We start from the raw sequence: 20,879 nt of genomic DNA on the forward strand, positions 1-20,879 counted from the left end.
AGAGAAATTAAAAACTGTAATTTGTTGAGATTTGTGAATAAAATCATCTATTTCTGCTCGCTGGCTCCAATTTGCCTTCTCGCAATACCTCCCTGGCCACCCACACAGTAAGCCTATGAGAAGACTGTACCCTAATGAAGGAGGGCAAGAGATAGAGCAGAGGCTCTATCAATTAGATCGCTCTCTAGTGCAATACACCTGCATGAACGCACGAAAGGAAAATGCACCTCGTGATAAAAAAATAGTTATTTCCTTCCTGGCCTACCATTAAACGGATTACAGTATCCAGATTAGAGACCAGCGGAAGATCTGTCATGAGCATGTCCGGGTGACAAGGTAAACTAAATACTATATTGAAGCCAGCAAAGTCATAAGAGTCTATTCAGGACTGACAAACACATCCCTGATATCACTTGCCCTCATGCAAAGAAAGTGATTCCTTGCAGAACCACGACCAGGCAATTCCAGGTAAGAACCACCAATTCTACAGTCTGCAAAATGGCACAACTGAGCCAATCTGCTATGGGCATACAACACTTCAGGTCAGAATCAAAACCTGTTGCATATACAGTGCCATCCTGTTGTTTTGAGAAAGCTATTCCTGCTCTATCTGAAGCAAGCAATAGATGATCCATTTAAACCAGAAATTCATTTCAATTTACAGCATATGACTGTGCTAATGACAATATCTGGATAACTTTACTGTAGATCTTAACATGGCTCATCCTTGTGCGCTTTCATTCAGGTTTCAAATAACCCTCAACTTTGTACAACCAGTGACAATTAATACCAGCTCAAAAAGCGATAAAAATACAATTGTACCCTTTTGCAATACTAGCAATTCGGTACCCAAGGTTTGGGTCTCATTAAATCGATCAAGTTAAACCGAGTTAACTAAATGAAGGCACTAACTGTATTCATTTTGCTGTGCTTTATACATGGAAACGTCAAACAGTCAGAGAGGTGCACAAAATGGCTCCTTTAAAAACATGCATCATGATGTTGGAAAGTATTTCATGTAAAAACCAATAAAACCAAATCAATGAAATTAGCCAAAATATCCCTTCAAATCCCCTTTTTGTTTAAATTACAGCTACCAATGCCAAGCAACGTGTGACCCTCCCATACAGCAGACTGGACTATTTGTAATTTAATATGGGAACATCTCAGCTGTCATAACATCATGATGATTGCTAAAAGAATCTGGCATTCGAGACATGCCACGTATTTATCGCTAGAGATTGTGCATTGTTGCTTCCCCTTTTATGTTGAGTTCAACAGTTGATGCTCTGTTCATAAACATAATCCTCCCCACCCCCACACGTGCTCTCAAACTACATGATAGATTCTTGGCACTTCGAGACTAGCAGCTTTTTAACATTTTCTCAGATCACCTCCTTGCTCTACCAAAGGGCCATATTTCCTCACAAGCCCACAGTTAAAGAGACAGGGGCAACCTATTCTAGCCCGAAGTCTAATTTAGCTGAAAATGTGCAGTTTGATCGAGGGTGCCTACCATGTGCTCAAGTCCTCTAGAAAAAACAATGTTTAAAGCCATTTTTTGTGGTTTGACCCAAGATATACTGCATGTGCTGCTTCAGTTCTTCTACAGCCTTTTAAGCTGCACTTTACCACAGAAAGGGTAAGAAAAGACAGCAGTTACCGAGCATGCTCCTGGATTCTCTTAATGAGAATGCACCAAGTGGTACTGACTGCTTGGCAAGTCACTACCTCTATGCCTCAGTTTCCCATTCCTACAATGGGGATACAACACAATACCTTTAGTTTCTTGGGAGACATCCCACAAACCTTCTAATAGTAAGGGGAGACAATTTGCAGACTAAACGTAGGCTTTGAAGTCGACTTGGTACAGACTGTGAAGTCTGCTGGGCTAGCTCCTCCAAGTTATTGACAGCTAACTTCTGCTAGGCCTGCCTCCTCAACAGGTTTGCTTCTGCAGTCCAGAAGCTCTGCTGGACTGATCCTTCCATCAAATCCTGGGGAAGGAATCTGTCAAGGTGCACAGTTCTGACGAAACACTAACCTTGAAGGTTTAATGTTTGCAAAGTACTTCGCACTTTTTTAGCAAAGAATCCGACAAAATATAGCTATTTTAGCTTCTGTAATAAAAATACTTTCAGAATGAATTAGTCTGTCATAGAACATTTTCAAGCTTCCAAGAGAGAATTACAAACAGATGGATTTAGGAAAGTTGATAGTTGTTATTCCCTTTAAAAAGCCACATCAGAATTCTCACTCAGACGAAAACAGGCTTCCAATGTGGGCCAAAAAGTGCATAATCTAAAATAAATTGGTCACATCCTTGTTCACTCTCATTGATCAACTGCTTTCAAGATACAGACTGCCAAGTGGTAGATCTAATCCTGCATAGATAACCCAAGAATTAAACAAGGGAGAACTGGAAGTACAGTAATAGATTGATGCACACTGTAGAAAAGAAGTCCATGCATCCACAAAAAGTGCCAAAACCTTGCAATCTGTTCCGAGAGGTCAGACATCAGCATTAATGTGGAAGAGCATGCTGAGGACATGAGTACATTAGGCAATCCAGTCTGTATCAAAAATTCCTTTTGAAGACCCAGTCCACAGTGATTTAGTTGGGGATAGGTCCTGCTTTGAGTAGGGGGGTTGGATTAGATGACCTCCTGAGGTCCCTTCCAACCCTGATATTCTATGATTCACACCATTTGTCCACAGTACCACCTACAGTTCTCTACCTGGTCAGAGACCCACTCAACTAGACAGTATACAAAGTGACAGTCCCTGCCTCAAATGGACAAAACCATACCAGTATGGTATGTGTTCACAAATTGCTCTTTGGGTGAATGTCCATGGCCAAGCATACTCAGCCAGAAAACATGGTAGACTTTGACAACATCTCAGTTTTATTAGAAGACTGAGGCCTGGTCTAAAACACAGGAAACGACCCATTGTCACCCACATACAGCCATCATTCTCCCTCAGCTGGAATTGAAAACAATGTCCTGTCTGATGTAAGTTAAGGCTAGTCAAAAATTTCCTATCAGAACAACTGACAGAAAATTGTGTTTTCATTTAAAAAAAATTTTTCAGCTGCACCACAACCAAGGACTCCTATGATGCAACACCATCTCCCCTCTCCCAGAGGGAAGAGCACGGTGCATCATAGGAAATGTAGCCCTTCCAACCAGAGAGCTGGTTTTATGGAGAATGAGGCATCTGAACAACAACTCTCGGGAGACATCACAGTAGCGTTACCAAACTGAATGGTTTTGGTTTTTCAGCTGAGATTTCCATGATTGAATTTTTGTTGGGGGAAAAAAACTGAAGTTTTCTGAAGAAAAGACAATTTTTGTCCCACTCTCTTGCTAGTGAACACAGGACCTAAACAGTTTTCTGCACCATTAAAGGAAGCATGATCAAGGTCTACATCAGCAGTTAAACTTTTTTCCACTATTGGTTGAGGGACCTGCAGTGGACACCCATTATCAGCAACAAATAGTTTCCTGCAACAGATGGGCCCAGAGCCTTGTATCACTCCTGAAGTACAATTTATATGAACAGTAAACCTTTTAAAAAAAAAAGTGATTAACTGCTTAGCTGGTACTGAATATTCTTGTCATATGGCTAGAATACTACTGTACTGAACCCACGTGTCTATTTTTGCAGTAATTTGTATTGCAAAGTTGAATGTAAAAAGCCACTGGCTTGACTGGGTCATTAAACTTAAATCTACTTTTAAAGTTTTAATTCTGGAACAGAGAAATTAAGTTATGTGCTGCCCATGTTCCTCTCATTGCCTATTACTTTACACTGCATTTGCAGGTAGGATTCATAGGAGGGCACTGGCAGTATTTACTTATCAGTGAGTTGCATATTATCACAAGTGCCTAGTCACAGAGATGGCACATTCATCAGCTCATTACACAGGAGGCTGTAAACAACTGAGTTGACAGCAAATCTCATGCTGTGCTAAGAGGAGGTGCAGAAGGAGGAAGCATTGGCCAGAGTATTCTTTTAACTAGTCCTGGGTGCCTCCTGAATATCTATCAGTAATAGACAAATGAAAAAGAAAAGGAGTACTTGGGGCACCTTAGAGACTAACCAATTTATTTGAGCATAAGCTTTCATGAGCTACAGCTCACTTCATCGAATGCAAATGAAAAAGAGTTAAACCCAGGTCTCCAAGCCTAAATGTTGCAGGTTGGTGGGGATGCGAGCAAGACAAAGGGAAAAGCTATCTAAAATCCTGCCAAATCCATACTGAAGCTTTAACCTGTTTTGCATTAAAATGAGATACTTCAGAGACTGAAAGCTAAATAGACATCTTTAGAAAAATAAAATCTTAAATGCAGTGTTCTCTCGCAAAATGTAGATGTGATAAGCAGGGAGGAAATAATAGGAAACTGGCTCTCCTTAAGCCTTTGTATACATATAAACAGGCTGGTGTGTCTTTGTGGCTGACTTTTGCTAAAGTCACAGGGAGCAGGAACATCAGGAACACGTACAAACATCACATTTCTTTATAAACCAAAGAATTTGTGGGCTTCAGCAAAATGTGTTATAAAAGGGATGTTTATAATGGACTTGGATGGAGACAGTTCAGTAGCTTTTGTGACATAGGAGCAGTGAGTGTGAACTATATTTACCATCTGCCTTGTGCAGGCACAATTTTCCTACACTGGAGGCCAATGTCAAAGTAAACTACTTGGATTTCAAATTGCGAAACATCAAAGCAAGGCCACGGTGCTTGCTTATATTACAAACAGATGACTGGGGAGATAAAATCTTTTCTTCATTCTTAAATCAGACAGTACTGGGAGTAACTTATTGGTCTATTGGTTTCACCAGTAGGCATGGCTAACAAACATGGCTGTTGCTACACACATACAAAAGCTGACAGAATGGCTTCTGGCTAGAAGTATGGCAGCATCAACTGTGGCAAGATTCTTAACAATGATCAGAAATAGTTCTGGAGAGATGCTGAGAGCAGCGAGTACAAACTGACGGACAAGAAACAGGGATGAAGAAGCCTTCAGTTTGTTTTTAAAAGGAGGTGGAAAGTGGCAAATAAGGCTGTAGGGAAGGAATGGGAGTAGAATTCAAGATGCGTTTGCTCCTTGTAGCAGGAGTGAGAGCAGCTGCTGAAGACGCTGTAAAACAATAAGACTGTTGGGTTATTGTTTTGGATGAGTGGGAAAAGAAGAGAATTAAAGCCAAAACACAAGATCTGGAAGCTTACACTGAAGTATCCAAACCGAGCTGCCCACAGGTTCCTGACTGGGAACAGATTCAGTGCATATTGTTTTGATATTTTTTGTACACAGATGATTTGGATCAAGATGTGAAACGAAAGCACATGAATTCACCCAGTTAAGTAATTTTGAGATGAGACAAATGGCTATTTAATTAAAGATGGTGAACTGCATAACGAGAATTTTTCTTGTAGGAAAAAGTATGTTCCCTAAAAAAGAAGGTAAACAGAGCTCGCTGTTTCTTCCTTTCCCCGAGGGAATGAACCCTATGTTCTGTTTATGCATTGCACTAACACACACAGAACTTTGCTCAAACAGATGACATCTGTTCAAAAGTGATACCGCAGGAAATGCATCCCAATAGCCTGCTTCAAACGAGAACAAGGGTATACTGGTTGAAACTATAGTAAAGAACAGAATTATCAGATACATAAATGAATATGATATATTGGGGAAGAGCCAACACTGCTTTTGTAAAGAAAAACCATGCCTCACCAATATATTAGAATTCTTTGAATGGTGTCAAACCTGAGAACAAGTGTGACCCAGTTGATATAGTGTACCTGGACTTTCAGAAAGGTTTTGACAAGGTTCCTCACCAAAGGCTGTTAAGCAAAGTAAGCAGTCATGGGATGAGAGGGAAGATCCTCTCATGGATCAGTAACTGGTTAAAAAATAGGAAATGACGTGTAGGAATAAACTGTCAGTTTTCACAGTAGAAAAAGGTAAATTAGCAGGGTCCCTCAAGGATCTGTACTGAGACCAGTACAGTTCAACATTCATAAATGCTCTGGAAAAAGGAGTAAACAGTGAGATGGCAAAGTTTGCAGATGATATAAAATTACTCAAGACAGTTAAGTGCAAAGCAGACTGCAAAGAGTTACAAACTGGGTGACTGGGCAATAAAATGGCAGATGAAATTCAAGGTTGATAAATGCAAATTAATGCACATTGGAAAACAATCCCAACAATACATTCAAAATGATGGGGTCTAAATTAGCTGTTACCACTCAAGACAGATCTTGGAGTCATTGTGGATAGTTCTCTGAAAACATCTGCTCAATGTGCAGTGGTAATTAAAAAAGTTTACAGTATGTTAGCAACCACTAGGAAAGGGATAGATGAGACAAAATTTAATGTCGTATGCCCACACCTTGAATACTGTGTGCTGTTCTAGTCACTGATACCAGTTAGCTCTGTGTTCTTGGGGAACCAGGGCGCAGTATCCAGCCTGTCTGACTCATGAAAGACCCTCCACCCACCCCCTGGCAGCCTCTACTTGAACCAAAGCCGATTAGAGAAAAGACTTGCAGAGAGCAGTGAAGGGCGGTGGGAAACACACCTAGACCCCTCCTGACAAGGATGACAAGATTAAGCCTCATCTGCATCAAAGATGGGACAGGGAGGCATCTCCATTAACATACAGAATGGAGAACAGAGATTCCAAGGCATGAACCGCACTGAACTCTGGGACCAGAAAAGCAAGGAAGCACTGCATCCTGGGGGATCTCTGCTCTAGATGTTAATGAACCTACGCCTGCACACAGCCAGCTCAGCAGTTATCAGACCAATTCTAGTAATAAATCCTTGATCGATATCCAAAATACTGAAGCAGCCTAATTGCATTGTGAGCTCCCTGGAAGGAACACCGCCCATAGCCAAGAGTGATCAGCTCCTAATGTCTAGTCTAAAGAAAACCCTTGTGTCATCAGTTTACCCATAAACAAATTTAGTGTTCTCCCTTGAACCATTGTTGTTTCTCTACAAAACCCCCTATCTATGTTCAAGTAAGTGTTCTGATGCATGGATCCAACTCTTCATCAGTTCCACTGGGATTTCCTCTTCTTCCGACTGATCGTGCTGGGGGCTCTGCCTGTCTCCAGCGCTCAGCTACCACCATCACCTGGGAACCCCGACCAGTTCAAGCTTCTTGGATTGGTGAGATCCCAGCTCTAGCTCTCTCTCTGTGTTTTCTTTTCTACCTCAGGCAGGTACAGTTTTCTATATCTGACTTTTGTAACCTTAAAAAATGTAACTTATGTTTGTTTACGGTCTCTTTGTGTAGTTATCACTATTATTCAATAAATAACTTTTATGGTTAAGCTGATTGCTTCTCTCTCTCTCTCTCTCTGAACTTTACTCCGTGTTTTTAGCTTCCCCATTTACTCTGCAGCAACGCTTCTCTTACCTAAGCTAAAGATCTCTGTAATGCCCAAAAACACTGTGGGGTTTGCTCATCAAGTGGGTTACTACCAGTACAACAGTAACGTGAAACTGGGGATAGGGACGTGCTGAACCTGTTACATATGAGGGTGGCAGCTTGGAAGTGCTGCTCGACCCAGACTGCCGAGTCCAGGGGCATATAAGGGTGGTAGCTTGAAAGTGCTGCTCGACCCAGTCTGCTGAGTCATGGGGCACATAAGGGTGGCAGCCTGGAACTGCTGTTCGACCAGCCTGCTCAGGATTACTCTATTCCAGTGCGGTACCTGTGGCACATAAGGGTGGCAGCTTGAAAGTGCTGCTTGGCCCAGCCTATTGAGCCAGGGACATTATAAGGGGTCAACTTGAAAGCGTTGATTGACCTGGTCTACTCGGACTTGAGGGTGTGTGTGTAGGTGGGGGTGGGTGGGTCACATAGTTCTGGAGGAACCCAGGCAGTGATGAGCTGTCAAAATCTTAACAACCGGTTCCCTCCTCAGCCCATGAGGGGGTTATGCCCCCCCCCCCCCCCAGGACCCCTGCCCCATCCACCGCCTCCCCTGTCCCCTGACTTCCCCTATAACCAGGCAGGAGGGTCTGGTGGGTCACCATCGTAGGTACCCACCCCGCCCCTAAGAGCCAGAGGGACCTGCTGGGGGGCGAGGTGGGGAGTCCCAGCGTTGCTTACCTGGGGCAGCTCCCAGGAAGCATCCGGCAGGTCCCTCTGGCTCCTGGAGGGGGGGGGGGGCGTAGCTAGGCAGGAGCAGCTGCTCCCCCCACTGATCACATCAAAAGTGGTGCCTTAGGCACAGACTCCGTGGGTCCTCCGGGGCTGGAGCACCCATGGGGAAGATTTCCCCGCCCCGCCCCGCGCCCGGCCCCAGCTCATCTCTGCTCCACCTCCTCCCCTGAACGCATGGCGCTGCTCTGCTTCTCCGCCCCCACCCCGCGTCCCATGAATCAGCTGTTCGCGCGGGGAGCCTGGGAGGGCTGAGAAGCAGGCAGCAGCTTCGCACTCAGGCCCAGGGAGGCGGAGACGAGCTGGGGAGGGGAGCGGTTCTCCTGCGTGCCCCAGGTTACCTGCTGCGGCGCAAGCGGCCCTCCTCGTGCCCCCCGCCCCAGCTCACCTCCGCTCTGCCTTCCTGGACCTGAGTGCGAAGCTGCCGCTTGCTTCTCAGCCCTCCCAGGCTTCCCGTGCGAACAGCTGATTCGTGGGAAACCGGGGATGGGGGGGAAGAGAGAAGCGGGGCAGAGCATAACTCAGGGGTGGAGGTGAGCTGGGGCCGGGGAGCTGCTGGTGGGTGCTCTGCACCCACCAAATTTTCCCTGTGCAGGGTGCAGTTCCCTGGAGCTTGCTCACTGATCTAGATCAGTGGTTTGCAACCTTTTTTCATTTGTGGACCCCTAAAAAATTTCAAATGGAGGTGTGGACCCCTTTGGAAATCTTAGAGTCTGCAGACCTCTGGAGGTCTGCAGACCACAGGTTGAAAACCACTGGTCTAGATAAAGTGATAGCCACTAGGAGGAAGTCGTTAGAGTGAAGTGACGCAAGGAGCATTCTGAAAGTCCAAAATGGAGGCTCCATGACCCTCTGGAGGATTATGAGGTTCTAGGCAGGGGTGAAAGTTTTTTGACTGGTGGTAAGTATGCGATAGCCTTTTGAAAAACTTCACTACTAGGGTGAGAAAAGACTGAACATGACCGCACACTCAGATAGCAAGCTGAGATTGTCTCATGTGCAGTCTTGCTGCAATGTTAAAGGTTGGAACTTTTTGCTCCAGAGGGGATTTGAGAGCAGGATCGTTGCTGGACACCATCCTCCTGCAGGGGAACAGAAGCCTGCTCTATGTCTTTCCACCGATTCCCAGGATCAAGAGAGCCATGACGATTCTCATAGTTCCAAGGCCAAGGCAGTTGACTGACTGACAGACCTATTACAGATGGTCATTCAGCTGCTGATCCATTTTTCTCAGACACCTGGACCTGATCTCACAGATACTCCATTGAGAGCCAAAGTGTCTACACCAGACATGTGGCTGCTGGCTTGTTGTGTACCACGGAGAGGGATGGCTCCTTACAGGTCCAGGAAATCCTGGTACAGAGCAGGAAGATGTGTACCATGAAAACGTATTCTACAGAGGTTCTCTATCTGGGCAGCCATGTACAGTCTGGACCCTATCCAGGCCTTGATACCACAGACAGACTACTTACTGCACTTAAAACAGACCACATTTAATTCATCTACAGTGGGATCCACACCGGCATACTCTAAGCAGTATAAATATTTTCTTTGCGCCCACAAGGGTTCAAATAATCTTATGTACCAGTCTTTAAAAGCTGATGAGACTGAAGACATGCTAGTGTTAGGCACTGTCTCAGTCAGACCTCTGAATAGTTTCTCCTGGCATATTTGACTACAGGCATTACTGTCTTGGTAGAACACCACAGGAGAGATATAGTTCAGAAACTTCTGTAATACTCAACATTATTTCTTGTGCTCAAGATCAATTCCTTACCTATAGTGCCTGGGATTGGTGGACCCTTTGCCTCAGATTTTTCCAAAGAAATCAAGGCCTTGGCTACACTTAAAGTTGGCAGCATATGTAGGTTGCTTAGGGGTGTGAAAAAATAATCACACCCCAACCAACAGACCTATGCTGACAAAAGCCCTAGTGTAGATGCTGTTATACCAGCAAGACTTAACTTGCCAGCATAATTTAGGCCTTGGTCTGCACTTAAAAATTAGATCAACCTAGCTATGTCAGGGCTGTGAAAAAGTTCACATCCTGAATGCTATAGTTAGGTTGACCTAAGCCCCACTGTAGACACAGCTAAGTCAACAGAAGAATTTTTCTGTCAACCTAGCTACCGCCTCGGAGGGGTGGATTAACTACATCAACAAAAAAACCCAATTCCATCAATTTAGGAGTGTCTACCCTACCATGCCATAGCTGCGGTGCTTGTAACGTAGACATAGCCTTATTTCATTTGGGGAGTTGGGATAAACTATGATGGCAAAAGCACTTTTGCTTGCATAAGCTACATCCGCACTAGGAGGATTAGCCAGTATAGCTAGCTATACCACCAAACCCCTTTTAGTCAGACAGTTAGTATAACAAATAGGAATGAGTCGGTAAGGGCAAGAGAAACAGCCATAGCTGGTTTCAGAATCACTATTTTAACTTTGTGTTTTACAGGCACTGCCTTTATGTTCGTAAAAAAAAAAAAAAAGTTGAGAAGGTGAGAAAACTGCTTGGTTCTGTTAATGTAGGTTTCCAGTGAGGATGGCACTGATGCACAATCTCTCATACTAAATATCACTACAGCTTTAAAAGACAGAAAAAGCCTCTGCTGTGCATGCTTAAAAAAAAGCTCTGTGCTTCCCCCAAGCACATGCACGATTAAAGGAACAGTGTTTTCTTTAAAAAAAAATTCTTTACACATTCAGGTACAAGTCATGAGAAATTTTCAGCTTTGTCCACACTGGGGAGTTTCACAAAGGTGTAGCTGTACCAATGTAAAGAGTGACTTGCACTAGGGTGGTTTACACTGGTGCCTGTCACTGTTTACATTAGTTTTGTCAGAACAAGTACAAAAATCTTAATGCAAAGGTTGGTATTTGGTCACACGGATCTGGCTCTCCTTGTTTCCAGCTGCCAAGGGCAACTAGAACTACTATTCAGATTGTAAGCACTCTGAGGCCGGGAGCACCCTTTGCTGTGTGTCCATACCACTTAGGAAAGTATTTACTAGTATTGCAATAGTGCCTAATACTATTTTTGAGTGTAAACAACTGCCATAGTTGCCACAGGGATCCTGTTTGATGGAGAAAGAGATCATGTCCATGAGAATACTCATGCCCCACCTCCAATCGACCCATCAGGCCAACCTTTATCTCCCACTTGTTAAATTGTCTCATTATTTCCTTGTACTTCCCCATATCTCTGTAACCATCTGTTGCCTCTCTTGTACTTTGATTGTAAACATTTTGGGGCAGGAACTTTCCTTTTGTTCTGCATTTGTACAGCACCTAGCACAACGGGGTCCTGGTCCACAACAGATTCCCAGCCTCTGCGATAATATAAATAAGATTAAATGAGAAGTTTGAGGCGCTCTGATCTAGTAACTCCTACTCCAGTGCTTGAGCTAAAAGCTCCAAGTTCCACACTACCCCACCCCGGCCTAGAACCTCTCTTCTCTGCCATCTCATCTGTTAGCAGCCAGTCATTCCTGTTCAAATGCTTCACCTCACAAACCCCAAAAGAAACCAGTATAAAAAAAAATTGGAGCTAGCAAGACGTGTGCTGTTTCACAACAGGAATATTACCTCCCTCTCAAGTTTGAGGATTAGTGTTCTAGAAGCACTCTGTGGATAGAGTGTGCTATACACGTGTTATTTATTGAGAGAAAAAAAGGATCTAGTAATTTAATTTGATCTCTAACTAAACTGATGAAGACAGACAAATAAGCTATTTAAACAAAACGAGTTTAAGATTCAGATTTCCTAGCGGCTGTCCCTGTATGACAATTCAACTTTTGTAGCTATGTAGACTTAAGATAACATAGATATAGCAGGAGTTGCTATGCTCTAGGAACAAGGCGAGTGTACACACAGGTCTCACCTGAAACCTGAAGTGGTGCATGAGAAAGTTTTTAACAGCTGCTGCACATACCACACTGTTGATTAGAAGTCCAAAAGGCAAAGAAAACATACTGGAGAGTGCTGACACCCCAACCCAATAAACACAGCGTCAAAGAAGAGATAACACAAAGTTCTGTCAGCATTTGTAAATAAACATTCCTCACAGGACCAAAACCAGAAAGACTCCCCTACCCAGGTTAAAACAGTTTTCCTGGAGTCTGACCGTGTGCTCCGTGGGAGGGAGGGAGGGAGATAGGGATGCAGCAGCTCGCTGGATTTAAAAGACCCCCTGCTGGAGGCACAAACACAGTGAGTGATGTTTATAGCTGTCAGTTTCCTGGGGAGAAGCAGGAAACTCTTTATGACCCCCAAAGTATTTGTTTCTCCATCAGTTCCCCAGCCAAGCTTGGGATTCTCAAGGGCCACAACAAAAAATGTTTCACTTTGCTCTAATTAGTTTTGACTGGCCCCTGGGTTCCTAAGGTGATAACTTAACACCTAATTAACAAGTCTATTATTAGGGGAAATTCAAATGAGCTGAGTTTAATGCTAATTGAATGTTTTCAAATTCAGCCTGCACAAGGACTTTTTATTTCCCCTTCAACTGCAATAGCAGCCACTGCTTCCGTTTGATCTATATAGAGATTGCCCACCTCTTGATGTTGCAGACAAGGTAGAAATAGCAGATTACAAACATGGGGCTGGAAGCCACTTACATTCAGTGCCAAGAATTGCTTTCGGGGCTGCTCCTTAGGTTGTACTTTGCATTATTACACCAATGTGTGCACATGTAGGGTTCACCTCTGCTAAAAAAAATTGCTCTTTTTTTAAATTAAAGAGTTATCTTGTAAAACCTAATGGAGACCAGGCACAGGGTAGTTTTATCTGCTGCATTTGGGCTGCTTACTGACAACCACTCCCTTCACTCCTGTTAGCCCTGTGAAGACACCGCTGGATTCTACTCTGCCTGCGCATCATCAGCATCAGCCAAATTCCAAATGCACGATCTATACTGCTGGCTCTTATGCAAGAGGCAGAATGGACTCAGCTGGATTCTCAGATGCCAGAGTGAATTTGTAGCACCGACAAAAAAGCCAGCTTTTGACTCTGAAACTGAGCCAACTGGCTCTGCAAAAGTCACAGAGGGTAAATATTTATTAATTTATTAGATAACAAAAGAGCACCCATTCAATATGCTGGTAGCCCTTGACAATAACACACACCCTAAACCGACCCATCAAATCCCCAGATCAATTCGAAGAACCCAGACACAGCATAAACAAGAATTAATCAGTCCCACACAATCCCTAGTCCCATGAGACTATGATCCCTCCCTAGTCCCATATCATCACAGTCCATCCCTATTCAATCCCCATCTCATTGTGGCTGAGTGGGAGGATCTTTAAGGGTCCATCCTTCTGGATGGCCCTACTGCTGCCGTAGTCAGGCCAGGACCCCAGAGCTAATGCGTATCCCAAATCCCTCTCCTCACCTTTCATACAGAACTCACCATGTTATTTTCAACCCTGACCTAGTCTCTGAAAAGAAAGCATTTACTATTTCTGAGCACAGAGCACAGGAAAGAGCAACAGCCATCAAATCTAGAGAGGGCATCACCAAGTCAGGCAGATGCATCAGAGTTAGGAACTACTCAAGCATGCCCACTGGTAGGAAACAAAATCCTGAAGTGACCCATCTTACCGATTTTTCTTCTTAACCCTCCACTCTCACTTAACTAAGTAAAAGAAAAACATCAGCAGTTGAAGAGCAACAGTCAGAGCTTTTGCAAAGATTTAAAAAATTTAACTGTTAAAAGTTTCTGGGGTTTTTTGGAGGGGCAGGGCGTGTGTCTGGGATTTCCATTTCCGGTAATATTTTGTATTTATAAATGACAAGTATTTGGGCAGACTTGCTTCATGGCCATTTAATACACAATCTCAGTTTGTAAACTAGCTCTCTTGCTAACGGAAATTCTCGCTGGTTTCCCCTATACTTTGATTCTATCACCATTCAGTTGAGATCTGTTTGTAAAGCTCTTCGCTGCAGAATCACAAGATCCAGGAATCACCTCCTCAGTCATCCAGCTTAGCATCATTACTACACAGGATCCTTCACTACACCATTACAATGAATATCTTCTTGTATCCTGTATTTGCAATTTTAAAAAGGACAGAACCTCAATTTCCTCCTGCAAAGCCTTTTCTATTTCTTAAATATCCTTGAGAAGATGTTTTCCCTTAATATCTACCTTAAACTTCTCCTCCCATAGCCTCATTTCACTGCTCTTTGCTTTGCTAGGTTCTTTAGCTGTGAATGACTGCCTAGATGGTAACCATAGTTTCAGCAGACTTGAATTTAAAAAGGCTCAGTGAATTATTTCATATATTGGAGCCTCATATTATCTGGAAAAACAAAGATTCACGCATTGTTCAGCCCCACAGATTCTGAAAAAAAAAAATCACAATTTGTACCAGACTTCATTGAAAGGGACCATTTCACCCTATGCAGAAAGGCAGTCTCTTCCAAGTTGTGAATTCAGATATTCTATGCTAATGACACTGAATGTTATTACTCCTCTGTTCTAGAATACTAACATTCAATGGAGACTGCAAGAGCAGTGGAAGAAGGTAGCACACACAGTTATCCTGCAGGAATCTTGCCTGGATTAGCCTCCGTACTATTGCAAAGATGCCACTGGATGCTTAATGGCCACGGGTCCATTTTATGTCTAATCTGAAGGACACTTCTGGCAGCACAATGCTCTCTAGCACAGGCACTGGAATACTTACTGACTCAGGGTGAAGAGCATCCCTAGCACCACACTGCAACACTAGGGTCAGTAATGAAGGAAGAGCACTCCTAAAGAGTTATCCACACCATTTTCTACAGTAAGGGATGAATGCATCCGATGAAGTGAGCTGTAGCTCACGAAAGCCTACGCTCAAATAAATGTGTTAGTCTCTAAGGTGCCACAAGTACTCCTTTTCTTTTTGCGAATATAGACTAACACGGCTGCTACTCTGAAACCTACAGTACCTAAGTTTTCCTTGAAGCTGCCACATCCAATTAGCGAGCATTCACAACACTTCTGAGCACCAAGATCAGACACTATCAGAGTCCACATGAAAGCTAACTGATTAACATGAGCAAACTGAGAATCTACATGTAAAATGTTTTTTTGGTGGGATAAAGCAGCATGCAGCAGCTGGACAATTTTTACTAGAGGAAACTATCACACAACCAACCCTCCAATCACTTTCAAAATCTCCCCCCCTGGATTTCACAACTACTTGTTCCACCCTACCTCCATTCACTCCTGTAAGGCTGGCCTCCTCCCAGCTCTCTGAAGTTAGCAATTCTTTCATTTGTGCAGCAACAACTTGTCAGCCGTGCAAAGTTTGCCACCCTAGGCACATTGTCTGCTCTCCCATTCCTACCATGGTGATAAAGGATGACAAAAGTTAGAGGTTTATACTCAAAAGTTATTGCCCTAGACAAGCAGAATTTTAACTCCCCTCCCCTGAAGCCATTCAACTGCTTCCTCTATTTCCTATCCTAAAGCTTGCCTTCTCTAGCCTCAGATCAACTCCCTCTAGAAAGCATTTTGTCATCTTACATAACCAGGATGCTCCTGAAAAATATGGGGAAGTTCATATTTCATAGAAACTAAAGTTGAAATGCAAAAATGTTTAATTTCCTTTATCTGAAGTCTTCAAAACCATGCAGAAAGACGCCGCGAGACAGATGTCCATTTTTCTTTTGGGGAGGGGCCCTCAAAGAGGGAGAAAAAGACGGGAGGATGTTGAACTGTTAAAACATGCTCACATCTGTGGCACTTGCCATTTGTGCTTCCTCCGATGGGGAACTCAATCTCATTCCCCCTTTGCTTTTTTATAATCATAGAGCCAAATGCAACAAGAGGATGGATGGCCATACAAGCTGCAGTTAGAGGCTCTGTTCCTAGAAGATGGCATGTCCCACATATTTCAGATGTTCCCTTCTTAGCTCCTGTTACTTTTGTGGAAACATTCAAAGACTCCAGAAAGGAAACTCATATGATCCATTTCAAGACCACAAGACTGTCACTTTAGTTGTAAGTAAAGTAAGTAGGAGTGGTGGACTCTTAGGCTTGCAGGATAGGGACCCAAGATGGCATTACTACAGAGAAGGACTTTGAGGAGCACCTACTAAGAGCAGCAATAGAAGTGGCAGCAGCTGCCCAAGGACAGAAACATGGTTCAGCCATCACTTAGACCAGGGATTCTCAACCTTTTTCTCTCTGAGCCCCTCCTCAACATGCTATAAAAACTCCAGGGCTCAGCCCGGGGCAGGGGGCAGGCCCTCAGGGCAGGGGCCTTGGGCATAGGTGTAGTTTGATTTCTGTTTTGGGGGTGAGAAGGGGCCAGCCACCTCTGCATGGCAGGGTCCAGGGAGGGAATGCCACCTCCAACCCCTGACTCACCTCACCTGGCCACCCAGCCTGTTTTGGGGGGGGGGGGGGGGGGGGCTGCAACTAAATTTTACGACTCAAAGGTGGGGGGCTCAGCACAAAAAGTTTGAAAACAGCTTAGGGTGCAGGAAAGGGGGTGGCTAGGAGGGTAGCTCAGGGTGCAGGGAGGGGGGTTTTAGGGGCTGTGTGCAAGCAGCGGGGTAGCTCAGGGTGCAGGGAGGGGCTGTGTGCTGGGAGGGCTCCCCTGCGGTCCCTGTTCCCAGAGGGGTCTGCCAGCCACAGAGCCGGGTCTCCCCAACCGGGTGGCTCTTACTGGCTACCTCTGCTGGTGCAAAGGTGGTTGGGAGCTGAGGAGCAGCTTCAACCCAGAGAAGGGGGAACGCTGTGGCTGCCTGCTCCATGGCACCAGCCAGAAGCAGCAGCTACCCCGCTCTGGCTTCCTGCCTCTGACCTGGCCCTGGGGCAGGGAGAGGAGTTCGTTTGTTTGGGTTTTTTTTGGGGGGGGGGGGGGGGGGTGGCGGAGAAGGTGTGGAGCTGCCCCCAGGACTGTCGTGCTCTTGTGCTGCTGTTTGGCAGGGGTGGAGAAAAGAAATGCTTTCCATCTTCCTAACTCTGCCCATAGGCTCAGGGCTTCTGCCCCACACAGAGCACCAGGGCTTGGGGATTCAGCCCCACGTTTCCCAGCTTCAGCTCCACGGGGGGTGCTAGGGCTTGGGCTCGGGCTCTGGGTTTCAAGCTGCAGGGCCCCATGGCCCCCTTGAAAGGTTTTGCGGACCCCCATTTGAGAACCACTGACTTAAGACAGCTGGAATGGCCATCTTTTCTAGCCTACCCCTCCAGGACAGTCACTTCCACTGACATATGATGTTTTTAAAGCCATGTGGGCTGGTTTGGACAGCACCATGTGGGCACCTATTATGTATGTCAGCAGGTAATAGCCAGCACTGACAGGTTAGTTTAGACAGACAATGAGAAGGGAAAAGTAAAGCTGCTTATCTCAATCTAGGCTGCATATTCATGTGCTGTCTCCTAACTACATCTATTCGACCTGCATTCGCCTCCTACTTCAGCTCTGCAAATGGCCATGCTGGTTTCCATGTGTATTTTATCTAGGCTGCCTGCTTACTAACATCCTGTTAGCTAGTGACAGCCTGCTGGAAAGACCTCAAAGGGAACATTTACTCCAACGGCACAATTGACCTTAGATTGTAGTAGCAGCAATATATTGTGTTGCAAGTTTGGAGACCTCCCTGCCCTAGCTACCCCCGTCCCCGGCTGATGCTTCATGAAATTGAGAAATACTTTTGTGAAGGAAATTCTGCTTCTTTCTTAGCTATCTCCTCCCACTCTATCCAGCGGGGAATAGTACATAAAAATTACAGGGTTTATGTTGCTCAGAGCCCAGAGCCAAGAACAAGGAAATCCAACTATTAGTTCCTTCTGTGGCTTTGGCAAGGCCATTGCCTGTCTCAGTTTTGCCCATCTATAAATAAATCTTAATTAGCCGCCTACAGAATGGTCAGGGAACATTCATACAGCACGATGTATTACTCTTGGTTTCAGAGATGTTCAAGAGCAACCTAGTACAGCCCTCAAGCTATCTACCTGTTTCCCTTCCAGAGTTACCACTCATGAGTGTCATTATCTCTATAACTTACATATTTCTACCTCCCAAACGTTGAACATTATTGTCCTGTCCTTAGTCCTTGTGTTCCAGTGATAGTCAAAAACAGGACAAGAGTTCCTTAAGTTAACACTGAGCAGCAGCTCAGTCTGCACAAAGGAGTTTTAACCAGCTCTCTCCATGGAACAGGACTGCAAAGCAGCAGGGATTTTAAAACAATATATTAAGAAATGTTGATTTACGATCTCAAACTATAGAGAGATTGGCAATTAGTGCTGCACCAAAAATGAATTGAAATAGGACCATTTCAAGTACTGTCGTAATCATCCCAGCAAGAATCACTCTGATGAGGTCAAATGGAAAAAACTTTTTAATAACTTAATGATATTCTTCCAGGAGAGATGAGCCTGCAGTAATCCATTTACTTGAGTGTGGATGAAAAGAGAACTTCAGCTTTCCAGGCTGTCAAATACAGCACCTTCGAAGAGCACTAAAACTCACATGAAAGTCTGCCACAACATGACGTTTCTTTGACACCACAAACCAGCTCTCAAAGGCTTAAAATCTCTCTGGCCATACAGAAAAGTTACTAAAAATGCCAGTGCTCCTAAAAGCCATCTTCAAAAACTGGTAACGTGTGCTCATCTTAACCACTTATGTGGAACTTCCAATTAGTTACACATTCTTCAGTCCTCACTTACTTAAACACAGCAGACACTGGAAGTGACACAACAGAAGCAGTGCCTGAGGAGATCGGTGTGAAATGTTGGCCATGACCGAAGTAGCTCTGACAGTGTCACCTTTAGGAAAGGATGCAAAACTCATCTCTTTGCCATAGTTGTATCCATCAATAACTGGCTGTGTGGTAAATGCACGTTGTTGGAGAACTAGAGAGGAAAAGGATTCTAGTGCAGGACACCAGTACTCAGGGCCTGGGCTCCAGCCCGAGCCTGAACCGGCTACCCTGCTATTTTTAGCCCTGCAGCTCAAGCCCCGGGAACGCGAGTCAATTGACCCAGGTCTCCGCAGGCTTTTCTTTGCAGTGTACCCTTACACTGCACTCAGATGTGACCACAGATAGCACTGCCTGCCTTCCATGCTGTGGTGATTAGCTACTTTTGCTCCTAGAGCTACCACCACAGCAACAATCAACAGCATTAATTTTACTTTAATAGAATATAAATATGTTAGGTTACCTTGAGTTGTGTCCAACATATTCTTTTACCACAGGAGTTCTGTCAAATCATCTAGTCGGATAGCCTTAAAGTTACAGTGTCGTTGTGGCCTTGTTGGTCCCAGCATTTGAGACGGACAAGGTGGGCGCAGTAATATCTTTTATTGGACTAACTTCTGTTTGTGAAAGACAAGCTTTCAAGCTCATCTTGTCTCTTTCACCAACAGAGGTTGGTCCATTAAAGATATTTTCCTCTAACTGTTACAGCACAAATACAATTCTTCAGTGCATACTACCACCTTGTGGCCAAAAGCTCAAAACATTATGAATCCAGTATATTTGTATTAGTTTTAGAATTAAAAAACTGTGTTTGGGCTGAAAATGATATGTATTCTGAGTAACACCCATCAACTGTTAAAAAAGGCTGATGCACAAGGAACATGCTATATTATAAAAAAACCTGCTAGACCAAGCCTTACGTTCATTTTGAAACGAGGTTTCAATTTGGGATGATGCAAATTCTAAATACTATAGTTTAGCGGCTAAATATTTCCAATTACTCTGAAAAAACTCAACCACTACACCTTCCTCTGAGTGATCCGTTATCACAAAGAGACATACCTAGGAACAGATCACTCAAAGTAGGGAGATGCGATGTGTTTAAATTTGCATTTTTTTTTTGAGAGAGAGAGAGAGAGAGAGAAGAAAATTCAGTACTGTACACAACGTCAGTTTGCCTTTTAGGTAAGATTAACCTGTCCTACCTTTTGCTGGAATTATCTTGCTAGATTACTAGCAGAGCAGCATTAGAAAGTAGGGATGCTACAACTAATAGTGAATAAACCTAACTCCTGAAGCAATAAGATAGTTAACAAAAATGCATGCTAACATGTCTGGCAGCAAGCACAGTTATCAGTGCCACGGTTATAAAAAGGTTTAGTTTCCAGCAGTCACAGACCCCCATTCCAGGATTGGAAGCATTTACCAAATAGAAAAGACTTACCAAAAGTTGTGCCATCTTCACCCATAATGCACTTCATGGAGGTGAGGATTTGCTCCATAACAGGTGCTGACAGTGACGTGGCATACACTGCACTATGAGAATGCGTACGGAGGTAGTCAATCAGCTCCTGACAAAACGAACACAGGAGGCCTTCAGATACCACCCTCAGTCAGATCTTAAAGCTATAGGCTCCACTGACAACATGACCACCCTACAAATTGGTAGCACCACACGTTGCGCGGACACACACACACACACACACACACTCCACAAGTCACCTAGAAAAGGCTGGGAAGCGCGTAAAAAGCTGCACACGACATTTACTAAACTAAAGTGCTAACAGCAGGGGTGAAACATGCCTGTGCACTATACTTTGTATCCCAAGGCAGGATGAGGGTCAACCAAAAAAATTCGGATAACTCAAATGTAGATTCATTCTACCAATGATCACAGCATTGGGTTTCGCAACAAGATGTCTGGAATTACTCAAGCTGTGCACAGGTTGTGTTTCGAGAGCAATCGTTCTGTCACG

General features: G+C 44.2%; 1 protein-coding gene across 1 annotated transcript in view; it reads right to left on the reverse strand.

Moving 5' to 3' along the window:
• Positions 1–20,879, reverse strand: part of SPTLC2 (serine palmitoyltransferase long chain base subunit 2) — a 114,409-nt gene that overhangs the window by 42,091 nt on the left and 51,439 nt on the right. Inside the window, exon 9 of the mRNA XM_048852923.2 lies at positions 20,348–20,474. Coding sequence (XP_048708880.2) covers positions 20,348–20,474 — 127 coding nt within the window. The remainder of the gene's footprint in view (positions 1–20,347; positions 20,475–20,879) is intronic.

Source organism: Caretta caretta, chromosome 6 (genome assembly GCF_965140235.1).
Source record: "Caretta caretta isolate rCarCar2 chromosome 6, rCarCar1.hap1, whole genome shotgun sequence".
Classification (NCBI taxonomy): Eukaryota; Metazoa; Chordata; order Testudines; family Cheloniidae; genus Caretta; species Caretta caretta.